The sequence below is a fragment of the Talpa occidentalis genome, unplaced genomic scaffold (genome assembly GCF_014898055.3).
Source record: "Talpa occidentalis isolate TD23 unplaced genomic scaffold, MPIMG_talOcc4v2.1 talOcc4.3, whole genome shotgun sequence".
In the NCBI taxonomy this organism is placed as follows: Eukaryota; Metazoa; Chordata; class Mammalia; order Eulipotyphla; family Talpidae; genus Talpa; species Talpa occidentalis.
The window spans coordinates 97,199,140-97,215,523 of NW_023603184.1; the positions used below are offsets into that span (position 1 = coordinate 97,199,140).

General features: G+C 38.4%; 1 protein-coding gene across 1 annotated transcript in view; it reads left to right on the forward strand.

Annotated features, from left to right (window-relative positions):
* Positions 1 to 11,270: 11,270 nt before the first annotated feature.
* The window catches only part of LOC119255883 (sodium channel protein type 2 subunit alpha), a 73,087-nt gene continuing 67,973 nt past the window's right edge, over positions 11,271 to 16,384 (forward strand). Inside the window, exons 1-3 of the mRNA XM_037523445.2 lie at positions 11,271 to 11,355; positions 12,942 to 13,259; positions 14,117 to 14,235. Of these exons, the coding sequence (XP_037379342.1) occupies positions 12,993 to 13,259; positions 14,117 to 14,235 (386 nt within the window). The 5' untranslated portion in view covers positions 11,271 to 11,355; positions 12,942 to 12,992. The remainder of the gene's footprint in view (positions 11,356 to 12,941; positions 13,260 to 14,116; positions 14,236 to 16,384) is intronic.

A 16,384-nucleotide genomic window follows, 5' to 3' on the forward strand; every position in this document is an offset into this window, starting at 1 on the left:
TTCATGAGTATAAGTCTGGAAATGAATATGTAGAAGGCAAATGATCACTTTATTGAGAAGAGGTATGTTTTCCTGAGTCTTTTGCCCTTTTCCCTTCTCAAGCCTGCTGTTTTTCCTGTTTTAGTTTACAGACGAGACTAGTGCAGCAATATGGTGGAGGAGTGGAAATCACATGATCTGACATATGTGGGCTGCTGCATCTAGGTACATGGATAGAAAGCTGCTCAGCATCAACCATTTTATGAGTTCTACTAACTCTTATAATTCACATACATGGTGTTATATAGGAAAACTTTTGAAAATGGAATGCAAGAGATTCTTTCTTTTTATTTAAAATGCCTTTCTCCATTCATCCCTATAGGCAAAAATTAATCTAATCATAGTAAGAAAAAGTAGAAAATGAGTAAACGATGTTATAATACTTTGTAGTTCAAAAGATTTTTACTTCAATAATTCCTGCCAGGACAGGAATTATTTGTATTCTAAAAAGGAGAAAAAAGGAAAGAACGAAGGGAGGGAGGAGGGGAGGAATGAAGGAAGGAGGAGGGAGTCTAAGAGTCCAGAGATTAAGTGAACTGAGGAGCAAACTGGCTAATTCTCTATTTGTTCCACCTAAAGTATATAGGAGTGGGCCTCCCCTGGTGGCGCAGCGGTTGAGCGCTGGGCTGCAAAGCTGCCCGCAGCCTCTGCAGCACTGGTTTGATCCCTGGCCACTGGGTGAGGATCCCACATGGCGCGCAGACCTCTCCTGCCATGCCCGCTGCTCCCCTCAGCAGTGTACTTCGTCCATCTGCCTGTTCTGCTCCCTGCTCTGGCTCTGGTGAATTCTCTCACCCTCCCGCACCTCTGACTGTACCCAGTGCTTAAATAAATAAATAAATAAATAAATAAAGTATATAGCAGTAATTAGAATTTAGGGAATGTTCTGGTGAAGGTAGCTGCCAACACATTAAATAGACTGAAGCATTACCAGTATATTTTTCACATATGAAACCAAAGAGTTTTGTAGCTATATCTTTTTTTTTAGTGCTATTGTCTATTAAAAACTGTATAATGGTCCAAAAGAGTATTCTTTTTCTAATATTTTAAAATACCAATAAATATTTCTAGGCATTAAGAATAGACAATATTTTCCTTATCTTCTTCACTGATGTTGTGCTGTTTCTAGCTGCTAAATTTGGCTACCGCACTCTCCAGATCCATGAGACTGCAGTCTGCCATCCAGACTCAGATGCTTCTGAGCTGCTGAGGAATGGTCATCCTGCATGCCACATTCCCCTTCTGGCTCAGGATAAGGATATTGAATGACAGTGAGCTTTCCTTTATTTCTGGTTTGACTGTTGCTTCTCAGAATCTGGCTGGGGCTCTGCTCTTGACATTTATGTCACAGGTGTCCCTGGTGAAACTGCTGGGAAACCAGATGGCTGGCCTAACTGAGGCTGGCAGCATCTGCTGTTGGACTCATTGTCCAGCTACCTGTTCTACTTTCTTCTTCCTGTTGGTGTGTTATTGCCTTGTGTTTTCATTTCATTCATTCAGTGTTATTCACCTTTATATAGGCCTTTCCAAATGTGAACACCTTTGATGAATTTGCTCTGCTCAGAACCCCTTCATTCAGGATGGATCATTGCTTGGCTGGCTTCCTTGGAACCCTCAGAGATTTTACTTAAATGTTATTTTCTGAGCAAGACTTTCCCTGTCCACCCTTTTGTAAATGATTATACACTCTTCTTCTCCTACTGTGATATATATTTCTTTCTCTTTCCTACATTATCTTTTTCCATGGCAATCAGCACATTCAAGAATTAACATACCTAGAGTTAACATTCTTATACATAATCTATATCACTAGGATACATATCAACTCCAAAGAGTAGAGTTCTGTCTTCTTCTTTTTTTTTTTTCCTGTTTGGTTTGTTACTGTAATCTGAACAAATACAGTGCAAGCTCTTACTTAAAACTTTTTTTTTTTAACTTGTAAACTGAATTGTAAAAGATCAGGCTTCTAGCTTTATGTTTGGTCCTATTCATTTTGCTTAATAACGTGCTATGTGTAAGAGTTTCAGGGGCAGAGTGGAAGGCATACCATCTGCTATGTGTGCTGGGTATTTTACTTATTTTCTTTAATCCTCACTCAAATCCAAGTACTTTGCCCAGTGAACAACAGGTGGAAAGGAGCAGAGTGAGGTGTTAGCTAGTTCTGTTTGCTTCCAAAGTTATTGCCTTTTCCACCCCCAAAAGTATGATAACCCCCAAAAAATCACTAAGAGCCCCTCAAAATATATGCTATCTCATAAATCAGGTGCAGCTAAAAACTGAGCACCAAAAAAATTCAGTTAAAAGAAAAAGGAAAAGAACTTTTTGTTGTAATAATAAAAACAAGAATTTTAAAAGAAGCAAATCCCAAACTGTTTAGAGGCATAGTACTCTTGGATTAAGTGCCTGGAGCTCCAACCTAACTAATTTAAAAAGGAAAGCATGTATATAGCTCATATTTGGACATACTTGCTGAAAGTATTTATAGTGTGAGGCCAACAAAGAGAAATAGATTCATTCTTGATCCTAAAAAAAAAAAAAGGTGAATAGAACTTTGTACCATTACTCTACAATCTTCTCTTCTTATAGTCCAAGAAGCAGTAATTGTATTTTTTAAAATGAGCCAGATTTTATTGATAGGATCCTATTCTTCTATGTCTTATTTTTTTTACCTATTTCATTAGTTATCCAAGTGCAAATTAGGTCTCATTTTTAATATAATTCCATATACTTATGGGGAAACCACATGATTCAGTAAGTATTGGAGACTAAAGTTGCCCTCATGGGGCTGCAGCCGACTGGGAGCAGCCACTGAGCAGGGAGGTGACATGATCTGTGACCTTCTTCAAGATGTTGAGTTAGCTCTAATCCAAAGTTTATGTAAATGATCTTAAAATTAATTGCATTCTGTCTTCATTTTTCTTATGTTAACTAAAGATAATTTGAAGCTCTTTTTTTAGGTAATCATAGAATCTGGAGGTTGGAAATATTTTTGGAATGATGCGTTCCAGTTTTTTCCCAGACAAACATTCTTTCTACAGTATCTGTCTCAATATATCTATTAATTAAAAATAACTTCTTACTTAAGAATTTTCATTTTATTTTATGCAGGCATACAATTCTGAACATTATTATTTATATTGAGTCAATTTTTTCCTTTTACAACATCCTTATTCATCTTAGAGTCTTTGTCTTCTGGAGTCTTAAGAGCTTGTTGCCCATCCAGAACCCCCCGAGTATGACATGTTCTTCAACACTGTGTCTCTTTGAAATCTTCTGTTCTTCAACTCTTTTACTGAGTATATACTTTGTATAAGGCATTGCTTCACTGCCAGAGTCAAAAAGAAGAGTACATTATAGCCTTACCTCAAGTCAGTATAACAAATGGTGTACAAAAAGTAAGCTCTGGGGCCTCCCCGGTGGCGCAGCGGTTGAGCGCTGGGTTGCGAAGCTGCCCACGGCCTCTGCAGCGCCGGTTCGATCCCCGGCTGCTCCCCGGCCACCAGAGGAGGGTCCCACATGGCGTGCAGACCTCTCCTGCCGCCCGCTGCTCCCCTCAGCAGTGTACTTGGGTCCCTCTGCCTGCTCTGCTCCCCGCCCTAGCTCTGGTGATTCTCTCACCCTCTTGCGCTTCTGACTGTACCCAGTGCATGTATAAACAAAAACAAAACAAAACAAACAAACAAATAAATAAATAAATCATGCCTCTATTTAAAAAAAAAAAAAAAGTAAGCTCTATTGCACTTGAAGAAGTGAAAGAACATACCTAACTAGAAAGATATAGATTTATTCATGGAAAATGTAGTGTTTGAGATTTAAAACTGCTGCTGTCTTGTCAGGTTAAATTGGTGATGTAATGAATTTTATGTTGTGAAAATAGCATAAACAATATTTGGAAGTAGAAACACAGAGACCAGGATGCAATTTCAGGAAAACTACTCATTAGATATGAGGAGGGGTTGAGAGCGAAAAGAATTTGTAAACTAATAGTGATGGTAATGGAGAGTGGTTGAAGATTCTTGGGTGATCGTAACAAATAAAGGTGAAAGAAAGTGAAGAAATATGTTTGTATTAGGATGAGATAAGACTAACACTACACTGTTTTTCTACTTTAAGTATAATGGAAATTCAGAAAATGAAGAAGAAAGTCTTAAAGAAAGTTTTCTAGATCAATTACACCTGAAGAATTGATAAAATTGGAAAAAGAAATAAATAGCTGCTGAGCATTCTGGACTGGAGAAATAGCTGCAGAGGCTGAAACAAGCATATGTGGTATGTGTGAGAGAGAGAAAGAAGAGGCAGTAAAGAGAGTAGCTGACTTCTAACTTTAGGTTAAGGGCATTGCATGGATTACCAAAGGTAATATAAGCTCAAACTGTAGAGGTGCCATAAATTAATACATTCACTTATACAACTTTGTATAAGTGAAACACTAAAAAAGTCAGAAACCTTGAATTAGATTGGCTTCATGACATATAAAATGTGCTGGACAAAAAAGAGTTTGTACTCAGTGAAAATAATAAGAAAGCTACTAAATAAATATAAGATTACAGCTGTTAGTTCATCAGTGAGTTACTGGATATTTTATCTAGGTGAGGTATTAAGTTGGACACTAACTATGGAAAATACACAGAAAGATTAGATAAGATAAGGAAGGTGAGATAATAGAGATCTAGATTTTACATAAAGACCTTTTTAAAAACCTAAAAATGACAAACACCTCTAAGGTATCTCTGAAAAAAGGAAGAAAAACCAGCACTCATTAAGTATCCAGTCATAAGTGCTTAACATGTTCTACAAAGTTGTTTCATAAACTCAAAATGAGCCTTCATTTCTAATGATGAAGAAGCTGAAGTTCAGAGAGTTTAAGTCTCACTTCAGCAGAAGTCAAGCTTATCCCACTATAGCAAGACTACAGGGGCCACTAAATTATCCCTCATGGGCCCCCAGTTTGTTCAGTAGCAATGGGCCTATGGTATTCTACAATTAACTTAGGGAAGATAGGGAGCCAAGTGACTTACAAAAATCAGATGTATTTCACATTATCCTTCTCAACTTGTATGTGTATGGTATCTTTCTTATTTCTAAGGGAACATGGGATAATAAGTATATTTAAAATTTGAAATTAGACACATGTGGCAATTGCAAGTTATACAACCCCGATAACCTTTGAAAAGTACGAAGCTGGGGCCTCCCTCATGGTGCAGGGTTTAAAGTCTCAGCTCCATCAAGCTCTATCAAGCTATTGCCAGCCACTGAGGCCTGAGTTCGATCCTGGCCAGGGGAGATGCTGACATGGCGCCGCAGACCAATCCTGACTCGCCCGCTGCTCCCCTCAGCAGTGCATTTCAGTAGATCTGCCTGTTCTGCCTCCCCACTCTGTCTCTGGTGAATCCCCTCACTTCCCTCCACCCCCACACCTCTGGCCTACAACCCAATTCTTGTATACATAAATAAATAAAAATAAATCTTAAGGAAAAGAGAAAAGTAGCAACGCTACTTCCTTTATTAATATCCAGAAGGCCAGCATTTAGGTTGTGTGAACATGACATGAAACTTATCCTCGGTGATCTCATTCTCTATTCTCTGCTTCCCTCTCCTCCCTCTCCCTATTTTGTTCTCCATCTCTCTCTCCCTCTTTTCTCTGACACAGCACATACTCACACACACACACACACATACATAGAGAAATTTGCATACGCAACTTTTATATCTAGGACACATTGGAATGTAGCTATATTTTGAACATCGTTTGCCATTGCAAACAACTTCTGTTCCTGGCTCTGCCTGCTTGTTCCCTCCTGGGGAAGACGCCGTAACGTTCATACCTACTGCCCGACTGCGTTCAGAGGCTGCAGTTTTCTCCCTGGAGAAGAGGGTGAAGGCTAAGGGGAAAAGTTTTAGCTGTAAGTCCTCAATGAAACAGAAGGAATGGGGCCTCCCCGGTGGCGCAGCGGTTGAGCGCTGGGTTGCAAAGCTGCCCGCAGCCACTGCAGCGCCGGTTCGATCCCCGGCTGCTCCCCGGCCTCCGGAGGAGGGTCCCGCATGGTGCGCAGACCAATCCTGCCGCCCGCTGCTCCCCTCAGCAGTGTACCTCGGTCCCTCTACCTGCTCTGCTCTCCGCTCTGGCCCTGGCGAATTCTCTCACCCTCCCGCGCTTCTGACTATACCCAGTGCTTGTATAAACAAAAAATAAAAAATTATAAAAAAAAGAAACAGAAGGAATGAAGAAAACTGAGCTGAAAATATTCAAGCATTTGGAACAAATGGAAGTGACCCATTTTTATGGGGAGGACAGTAGCCTACAAAATATTGTTCCTTACCTATTACATCCAGAAGTGGAATTCTGTGATTCTAGTATAATCTATCAATCAAAACAATCTATTTAATCAGATGAGAGGTGGTTTTCTAGCTGATAAGTCATTTAGAAAGGGTTGAAGTAGTTCATGAATGGCAATTAACAGGCATTTAATACACCTGAAGATTAAGAAAAGGATGTAGAAATATGTTGCAGGCTACCTGCCAAAATCCAAATGCTTGTATAAAGATACAAGCATATTTCTTTATATATGATTTATTTTTCCCAGGAAACTTGGATGAAAAGTTATTATCAATGTATGTTGAATCATATTTCTCAGAGATCATCATAATATCAATGGTGTGATTTCTGTTACAGAAAAACAAAATGTGCTTAAAAACATAACAGCCATTTAAGGGAATATCTACACTTTTATAAAAAATTGTTCAACAAATAGGATATGAATAGCATACTATAAATAAGGATTTATTTTAACACTGGCACTAAACTTAACATTTCCCCAAAAATGGCAGTTTATCTGAACAGTACATACTGAGTCTAAACCTTTCATGTGCTGTTAAGCTCTGTTCCTAATCTATAGTGGAAAACCGTTTTAGTCTAATTGTCAAGAATTTTCTCCACCTTATGGATACCGTTAGTTACAGAAATGACTTTGTAAATCAAAATTACGAGAGAAGGATATGCAAAATTAAAGTCCCACAATCATGAATTATAATACAATCTATCATACAATTATTACCTTATCTATGAAATTTCATAAGCCAATAATTTTCTTAGTGTAATTTTATATTTAGAGTAGTTATTATAAATGCAGATCTTTGTGAAGAGAAATTAGTCATGTACTATTTATTACAACATATCCTTGTTTTGCTACTGCCCTGTCTTTCATGAAAGTGTAACTAATGTTTTTCTGTAGATATCATCATGTGTAATAACATAGATTAATTTTTCTTTTATATTGTAATTTAGAAAATTACTGTTGCTCTTTTCTAAGTGTTTAATTAAAGGAAAGAAGGCATTGAAAGGAAAACATTGAAATGTCTTAGGGTTTCAAAAATACAATTCTTAATATTTTTTCCTTTTTGAATAATTAAAATAATATTATTTGCCTTTCCATTTATTCATGGATCTTCCAAATACAGTGTCAGGCCTTAAAAATGGCAGTGCAAAATCTTCCATCTTGAAAAGAATACAACTGAATAAGATATAAATTTTTTAAAAGAATTATTCCTTTAATGTAAGATTTTTATTTTATTTATTTTTGCATACATAAATAAAATAGGCCAGATAAATAAAATGTAGGACAGAGGTTTGGAGGTATGGGGCATTGTGAGAGGATTCATCAGAGACAGAATGGGGAGCAGAACAGGCGGTTTCACGGAAATACACTGCTGAGGGGAGCAGTGGCGAGACAAGAGAGGTCTGCTGCGCCGTGTGTTAACTCCTTTTCCGGGGATTGAACTCAGGCCTTTTAGCCATGGGAGGGCCGTTGGCAGTGGTAGCGCTGAGACTTAACCCCTAGGCCACGAAGGAAACCCCAAATTTAAAATCTTCATGCAACAAAAACACTAGTTTGATAGGACCTATGCATTGCAACACTTTTACAATAGCCAGAGTTGTGGAAACAGTCTAAGTGCGCATGGACAGATAATTAGAAAAACTCGGTATATATATAGAACAATGGAATACAATTCAGCTGTAAAAAAAGATGAACGCTCACCATTTTCTACAACATGAATTAAACTGAAGGGGGTAATGCTAAGCAAAGTAAGTCAGGGGAAAGAAAACTACCAGATGGTTTCACTTTTATGTGGAATGTAGAGAAGGGTAAGATAAAACTAAACTAGTAACAAGCCATGGAAAACTGACTGAAATTGAGGCTACCAGAGGGGAAAAGAGAGAGGGAGAGCCAGATAGGGGAGGGGCCACAAGGGACTGTGGTGGAGGACTGTAGTGGTGGGTGAGGTGTGAGGACATGCATGTGAAGAGGTGTGAGCCTCTGCTTCTGAACCACATACAATATTGTAAACTAATTTACCTCAGTTTAAAAAAAAATACCTTCACATGGCATATGTCATTTAGCAGTCTCATAACGTATCAGCCTGGCGTTAACAAAGGTCAGAGCAAATGGAAACAAAACTGTGTGAGATTTTTGAAAACCTCAGCCTGGGAAATCAAGAACAAGAGTCTGTGATTCTTATTTCAAATCTATATTACGCAAAAGCCTTTTTTAGATTAGAAAAAATTCACTTGTGTCTCACTTTTCGTCTTGGGTCGTTTTGGTAAAGCTTCATGTTCAGCGTTTTGCATATGCTAAGACACTTTCACTTACTAGGGTTAATGAGTGACAGCATAACTAATATGATGTCAAAGAAACTGCACATTTTCTTAGTGTGTTCCTGATTGTGACTGAGTCTGTAGAAAGATTGGGGAACATGGATTCTGTAGGCAGAGGGCATAGGTTTAAATTGTGACTGTACCTCTTCCAGATGTGAAAACTTATGTATGTCGCAAATTATGTAACTACTCAATGCTTCAGTTTCTTCATGTTTTAAATAGGGATAATCACAGTATCTGCTTCAGATTCTTGTAAGTACTAAATGATTTTATGGTTCTTAAAATAGTGCCTAGCAAAAATTAAGCATTATGTGTTATTATTGTGGTAAACCTCCCCCAAAAATATGGTTGGCAAATCACTTTGTTAATTTTCTGCTCCTTAATATATTTTTTTGAATGGGAATATTTTGTATAACAAATTAGCTGATTAGAGAGTACACTTATAGAATGAAACCAGTATTTTCATAAATGGAGCTAATATATATTATATATATAATCTTCTGGTGCTGATCAGCTTACTTTCCAAGTATTGAGGCATTGTAAATATGACCAAAATGTGACCAGAGCACACACCTCTTTGTTTTTGTTGCCTAGCATGAACACAATCCCCACCCCACTCCTGTTGCATCCTGCATTACAGCAAAAATACTCTAACTCTGCTTTTGAGGAATCTTTCTATACCACCACCATGACCTTGACAGTGCATTGGTTTCAAGTAAGGCTTCCTCTGAGTTCCAAGGATGGGGCATTTGACTGAGGACACAAAGCACAGAGCACAACATCACCCTGGACAGAGTAATTACTCAGGGATGGGCCTGTGATGCCACTGGGGCTATTGAAGATACATTGAGAGTTTTTTCCTGAGTCTTTGTTGTCACTGGATTTAAGTCTGGAGATGCTCTAATATCTCACTAGGTAAGGATGAAGCTCTAGAAAACCTATCAACATGGAAGTCAGAGCCAAGAGGCACAGCATAACTCCATGCTGATATCTTCTACAAGGCATTTGAATCATCACATGCCTAAATCTAGGCTAGACAATAAACCATGAACCAAGAAACTCCCTTCTCCCTCCTTCCCTTCCTTCTTTCCTTCTTTCTTTTCTTCCTTCCTTTCTCAGTTTGAGTTAGATTTCTGTGTCTTATAACTAAAAGAGACTTGACAGCATAACTAAAAATTTCTTTCTAGCTGTCTTCTTCTTGTTCATTTCCAGCACTTTCTAGTGAAAATGGCAAAGCTACAAAATATGCAAATGTATTGCTTTAATAATTTAGACAGTTTTGATTATGATTGGGGTCCCTGCCTGATTATTATTTAATCTTTATTTCAGACTTAGTTGCTTGATCAGGTGTTTTTTTTATGGCTCAGTAAAGTTCACAGGTTTTTCGTAATAGACTTTCAGTTTGAATCCAGTCAGAATTCTTAGGTTTCTTAACCTCGGTGTACTTCTGTTTTCACTATTCAAGTAAGGATAAAGAAAGTGTTTATCTGGGCCTCCCTGGTGGCTCAGCAGGTTGAGTACCACGCTATGAAGCTGTCTGCAGCCTCTGCAGCGCGGGTTGGATTCCCAGCTGGCTGGGGAACAACCCACATGGCGGGGCAGATCTGTCCTGTCTCGCCCGCTGCTCCCCTCAGCAGTGTCTTCAGTCCGTCTGCCTGTTCTGTTCCCTGCTCTGTCTCTGGTGAATTCTCTCACGCTCCCGCGCCTCTGACCTGTAACCCAGTGCTTGTATAAATAAATAAAATCCTTTAAAAAAAAAAAAAAGCTATGAGGTAGTATTATTAAAAAAAAGAAAGAAAGTGTTTATCTGGTAAGTTGTGGAAGGGTGACGTGGTCTACTGCACTCAGAGCTCTCGCTTATCAGTGACTGAAGGTAGAAAGCCCTCAAATCTTAACTGTCATTATTTGAAATATCAGTATTAAGGATCCCACTGGCTTTCCAGTTTTTATTTTTCGGGTTGTTTTTCAGTTGCTTAAATCAGAAGTAAAATAACATCTGTGTCTCATCAGGTTCATTTTACTCCTTGAGAAAGTTAACTTGTATGGCACATTGCCACCTCTGTTGAAAGAGCAAAGCATTTTATTGAATTTCAGACACTCTAGGGCTGAGGCTAATGCTGAGTCCCATTGTATGTAAAACTTTTATTAATTGCTGTTTTATGAATTTTTATTTTTAATCCTTCACTGTTTACTTTCTACTTTTAATTTTAATTATTTGTACTGATTGAATGACTTCAGACTTTGCAAAAGAAACGCATGAACAGAAACAGTATTAATTAGCAAAATGAATGATTAACATCAGCAAAGTCTTCACGCTTTGTTCTGAGAAAATGCCTACAGAAGATCAGAACTCCATGACTGGATGCTTTGGGTTGCTTCACGCACAGAGACGCGTGAGCACGGAGGGCTTTTCTCCTCAGTTTCCCCGCCCTCTAGTGGTAGTTAGAACTATGCCATTTTGTAGTCCCTGCACAGGAAATGCCTGTTCTTACTTCAGTTACCAGAATCCTTTTACAGGAAGTTAGGTGTGGTCTTTGAAGGAGAATTAAAAAAAAAAAAAAAAAAAATGAAAAAAAGAAAAAAAGCATGATGGAATTTTAGCTGCAGTCTTCATGGTGCCAGCTTATCAAACCCAAACTCTTGGTGTAAAAGATTCTGCAGGGGTAATGTTTTAATATTCTTCTTATGCTTATTCTGTGATGTTTCTTTACCTTTACAGTAGAATCCTTGGGGGAATCTGCAGAGGACCACTTTCATTTTGAAGCTGCTGGCTGCATGTTTTAGCATGTCTCTTCTGTTAGAGCATCCAGGCATGGCAGTTCCTTCCCTGGAGTGCAAGGACCATCTTCTTCCTTTGCCTGTCGCTAGGCAAGGGTCTCTGGGGATGGGTCAGCAAATGTGGGATGTTTTGGAGTCACTGTGATACTGGCTGGACAGCCTGCCAGCTGGTGGCTGAAAGGTCCTAGTCTACTCCAAAAAAAAAAAGATATGGAAATGGTGCAGTAGCTTATATTATTTTAGATTTTCCTCTGTTTTATCTGGCATATGCTGCAGAAATGAGCTGGATAGGAATACCTTTTACTCTTAGAAAATGTACTTCATCATTTAAATGGCAACTCTCACTCCTGCAGGGTGGGGTTAAAATGGATTGATATTTTAAAAACAAAAAAAAAGATCTATGTCTTTATACAGATGGCATTTAAGAGTCAAGATTTTGGTTGTATTGTTTCAAAACCTTAGAAATTTCTACCACTGGTTCAGAAATAACATTTGGAATGATTCAGATGCTCTGTTGAGTTATATGTATTAACCCAATAAAATATGATTAAAATACCAGTAAAACTGCATCTATATTATTGGAAGACGAACATAACAGGAGTTTGCTTAAAAGATAAACTACCTTAAACTAATATATATATAATTTTCAAGTTCATATCTGCTATGTAGGTTTTTGTGAAGTGGACACTATTTGAGAAAATGGGCTCTCTTTCCAATATTTTCGAAGGAACTGCACATTTGTTAATTTTAAGAAACAATTGTACCAGCTAGCAGCAGGTTGCTACACTAGGGGGTCCAAGCTGCAGACCTCTGACGTGGCTGACTTCCTGCCCAGTTTGGCAGAAGCAGGATCCCTTCCTGTGCAGCTTCCGAGTAGTTCCAAATGCATTCGGGCATCCCCTGCTCTTTCTCGCTCCCTAGCTTTCAAGCAGTGTCTACCTATTTTCTCTAGCCTGGCATTTCAGGATTTCCTGAGCTCTTTACCAGGTGCGTGATTTTGAATAAGCTCTTACGAGTGGGCCAAAGGAAACTTTGAAAAAAATGGAGACCTATATGTAAGATCCCCGCAACGCCCAGGTTCTACAATTTTGGATGATTATTCATCTCTTGTTTTAGACCTCTCCTATTTTTTTTCAGAAAGGATGCTGAAAAAGATGGCTGCCAAAATAGTCACACAAGTGAAACAGCAAGCATAAACCAGTAGCCTCCATTTCTGAGCTCTAAATTGGATATTTTCACTTAAAACATTTTGAGAGGGGAAGATTAGATTACCTCATACACACCTACTGACTGTGAAAGCTGGATCTTCATGCCAGCAAATGAATGCATACATGAAAATTCCCCGAATGCCAAATACAGCTTTCATAACTACAGCTAGCTCGGTTTATATATTTTCTCTCACTATCATGTAATTGCCACAATCACTTTTTATCCTAATGACCCTTGCTTTTGCCCCCTTTTGTTTCCATAGCACTTTCTTATGCAAGGAGCTAAACAGTGACTAAAGGAGCAGGATGAAAAGATGGCACAGTCAGTGCTGGTACCACCAGGACCTGACAGCTTCCGGTTCTTCACCAGGGAATCCCTTGCTGCTATTGAACAACGTATTGCAGAAGAGAAAGCTAAGAGACCCAAACAGGAGCGCAAAGATGAGGATGATGAAAATGGCCCAAAGCCAAATAGTGACTTGGAAGCAGGAAAATCCCTTCCATTTATCTATGGAGACATCCCTCCAGAGATGGTGTCAGAACCCCTGGAGGACCTGGACCCGTACTATATCAATAAAAAAGTGAGTTCACAGTCAAGTTGCTTTTATGTCCCTACTTACTAGTTGGGTCTGGACTAGTCCCAAGATGTCTGGGGAAGGATGTTGGGCCTTCAGCCCTCTGGCTCAAGTGTCACTAGAATGCTGGGTATGCCTGACAATGTAGAGCACCTGTTATTCTAGAAATCCTGCAAGTCTTTTATAGCACTTTTTTGCACCTACATTCCCAGGAGAGGCAGGAAACTGAAGAGGCATTGTGCAGTGGGGACAATGAGAAGAGGCCAGTCTATTTACCTTACAGTGTGGAGAAATAAAAAGTAAAAATGAAGAGTAAATTGTTAATATATTTTTTTAAATATTTCCAGAACTAGTGGCTAATCTCTAGCTCTATATCAAACACTTTAAAGGCAAGGTTCTGCCTCCATACCATTAACATTGCCCCTTCCATAGCTACCTGCAGAAAAAATAAAAGCAGGTGACTGGTATCAAGAAGGGTTTGTTTAAAAAAAAAAACCTGGAAAACTCTGCAGTTTCCATGAGAAAATATTTATCTACCTGAAGAAGTACTCAAGTCTACTTTTTGTACTTTTGTAAATTATTGCTTAAAAATACTGATATTGAAATTTAAAATGCTTTATAATGATGCTAAGAATATAGCATTGCTTACACATTTTCTTTTTTTCTTTAAATCCTCATGTCACTTAGCAAATTTAGCAAAGTTTATAGTGCTTGGAAACTGAAACTACTCCTCATCATGTCATTTGTTAGTATATTACTATGTTATTTTAAGGCTCTATTTCTAAATAATGATCTTACCTCTCTCTTTTAGTATCCTTAATGTCTATTCTGAATACAGTTTTATGTGTTGTTTTCTTTTTCAGACATTTATAGTATTGAATAAAGGGAAAGCAATCTCTCGATTCAGTGCCACCTCTGCCCTGTACATTTTAACTCCCTTCAATCCTATTAGAAAATTAGCTATTAAGATTTTGGTACATTCATATCCTTTTTTCGAAGACTCACGCAATGTGATTTTGTTCCTTGACTGAATTGTTGAACTGGTAATTTTTCAAAAATACATGTGGTTAGCAATGTTATATGCTCTTCTTCTTTCCTCTTAGTCAACAGTTAGCATATTGCAAAATGGAATAACAGGTAAGTAATCCACTTTTCCCCATCTTCTAAGTTGCTCCTCTTCCTGACTCACTACTTCTTGTGTTCTTCTTTCTTCCTCTCCTTCCTTCTCAATCGTTTGCTATCTCTAAATCGTCTTCGTCTTCATTTTGCCCATATCAACAGAACCTCCATTCATAAATCCTCCAAATTTTACTGTTATGTAATAGGTAAACTCCACAAGTTAATTTTCTTGCTGTGCTTTTATATTTAAAAAATACATACATAGGGCCTCCCTGGTGGCGCAGCGGTTGAGCGCTGGGTTGCGAAGCTGCCCGCGGCCTCTGCAGCGCCAGTTCGATCCCCGGCTGCTCCCCGGCCACCAGAGGAGGGTCCCACATGGCGCGCAGACCTCTCCTGCCGCCCGCTGCTCCCCTCAGCAGTGTACTTCGGTCCCCCTGCCTGCTCTGCTCCCCGCTTTGGCTCTGGTGAATTCTCTCACCCTCCCGCGCTTCTGACTGTACCCAGTGCTTGTATAAATAAATAAATAACTCTTTAAAAAAAAAAAAAGAAGAAAATACCTACATAAGCACACATAATCTGAATGACACAATTTTAATATCTTTGTGGCCCAAATTTTACTACTTACTATTTTTCATTTCAGTATTTGAAATCTGAGTTAGTAAATGCTGTGATTGGTACTGCATGAACACTAGTCTTTCAATTTTTCTCTTACCATTGATTTTCTATCTTTTCTCTGTCTGTTTCTCTCTCTCTCTCTCTCTCTCTCTCTCTCTCTCTCTCTCTGATTCTCTTTGTCCGTCTGTCTCTCTCTCTCCTTACTTGTTCATGTTTTCTTCAAGTCATAGGTTCTGCTACAGAGGTCTCTCTCCTAAAGCCTATTATCTATGTATCCATATACATCCCATTTCATTCTTCATTCTCCTTATTAAACTGTCTACTTCCTAGAAATAAGATTTATGACAACTTGTGGGAGATGGTAATTTGATTTATTCCTGAAGTTAAATAGAGTAGTTGTGAATGAGAGGTTTTATTCTAGACCAGGGGAAGTAGTCTGGCTGACAGCCAGTCTTGGAAAAACCAAGCAGGCAAAGGTTTGGAAGACTGGGTCTGTGCCAAGCATTTAGAGGAACACAGATGGATGACAGAGAAGCAAAAGGAACCAGAGGAACTGATAGGCAAAGTCTCAGGTAGAAGAAGTGGCAATGTTGTTTCTTCTTTAGAAAGAGTCCTGCTTCCTGGAATACCACACCATGGTCAACCCAAAGTCTGGCTTTAAAGAGTTAAAGCCCTTGGCCCCTAGCAAGTCCAAAAATTACTCAAATTAAGTAAAATGAAGAATTCAGGAGTGAGTTAAGCTTAGTATAGGGTACTCATCTAGTTCTCGATGGAGGCGTTATAAAGCACGTGCCCACACTTGACTGGCATTGTTTTCACTGATGTCTTTAGAAGCATAACGTTCTGGAGTCCAGTCTCCATTTAATATTTAGTTCATTCCCCACCCCGACCCAAGCTTTGCATACACATCAACATATTTAAATTTGTTATTTATGTTTTAGGATTTTGTAATTTCTTGTGAATTATCTTAAGCAATAATGTTTCCTTACCAAGAGTGCCCAGTTGTTAGGGAGAAAACAAAATCTTTAAGTTAGCATTAGCAGTGAATAATGAGGTTGAGATTTCAATTTTGGTCTCCTGATTATATATTTTCATGTATATTTTGGTTTAAGTATTTATAAATTTTGTATTGAGGAAAATTTTCCATAAATTATATTTTGAAATAATCCTACACCCTTTATATAAACATACATTATATGTTACGTGGTAATAAACTCAGGCATATTCTGATCTGTTCATAGTAAACTCTGGGAGAGTAGGTATGGAATAAATAAGTGACTAATGAGTCAGAGGCTGGACATCAGAGGTTATACATTTAGATTCAAAACCCATGATAAAATTGAAGGTTTAATAGGTCATAAAATTCTATTTTGTCATGAAGGTGAATGATTAGCCAA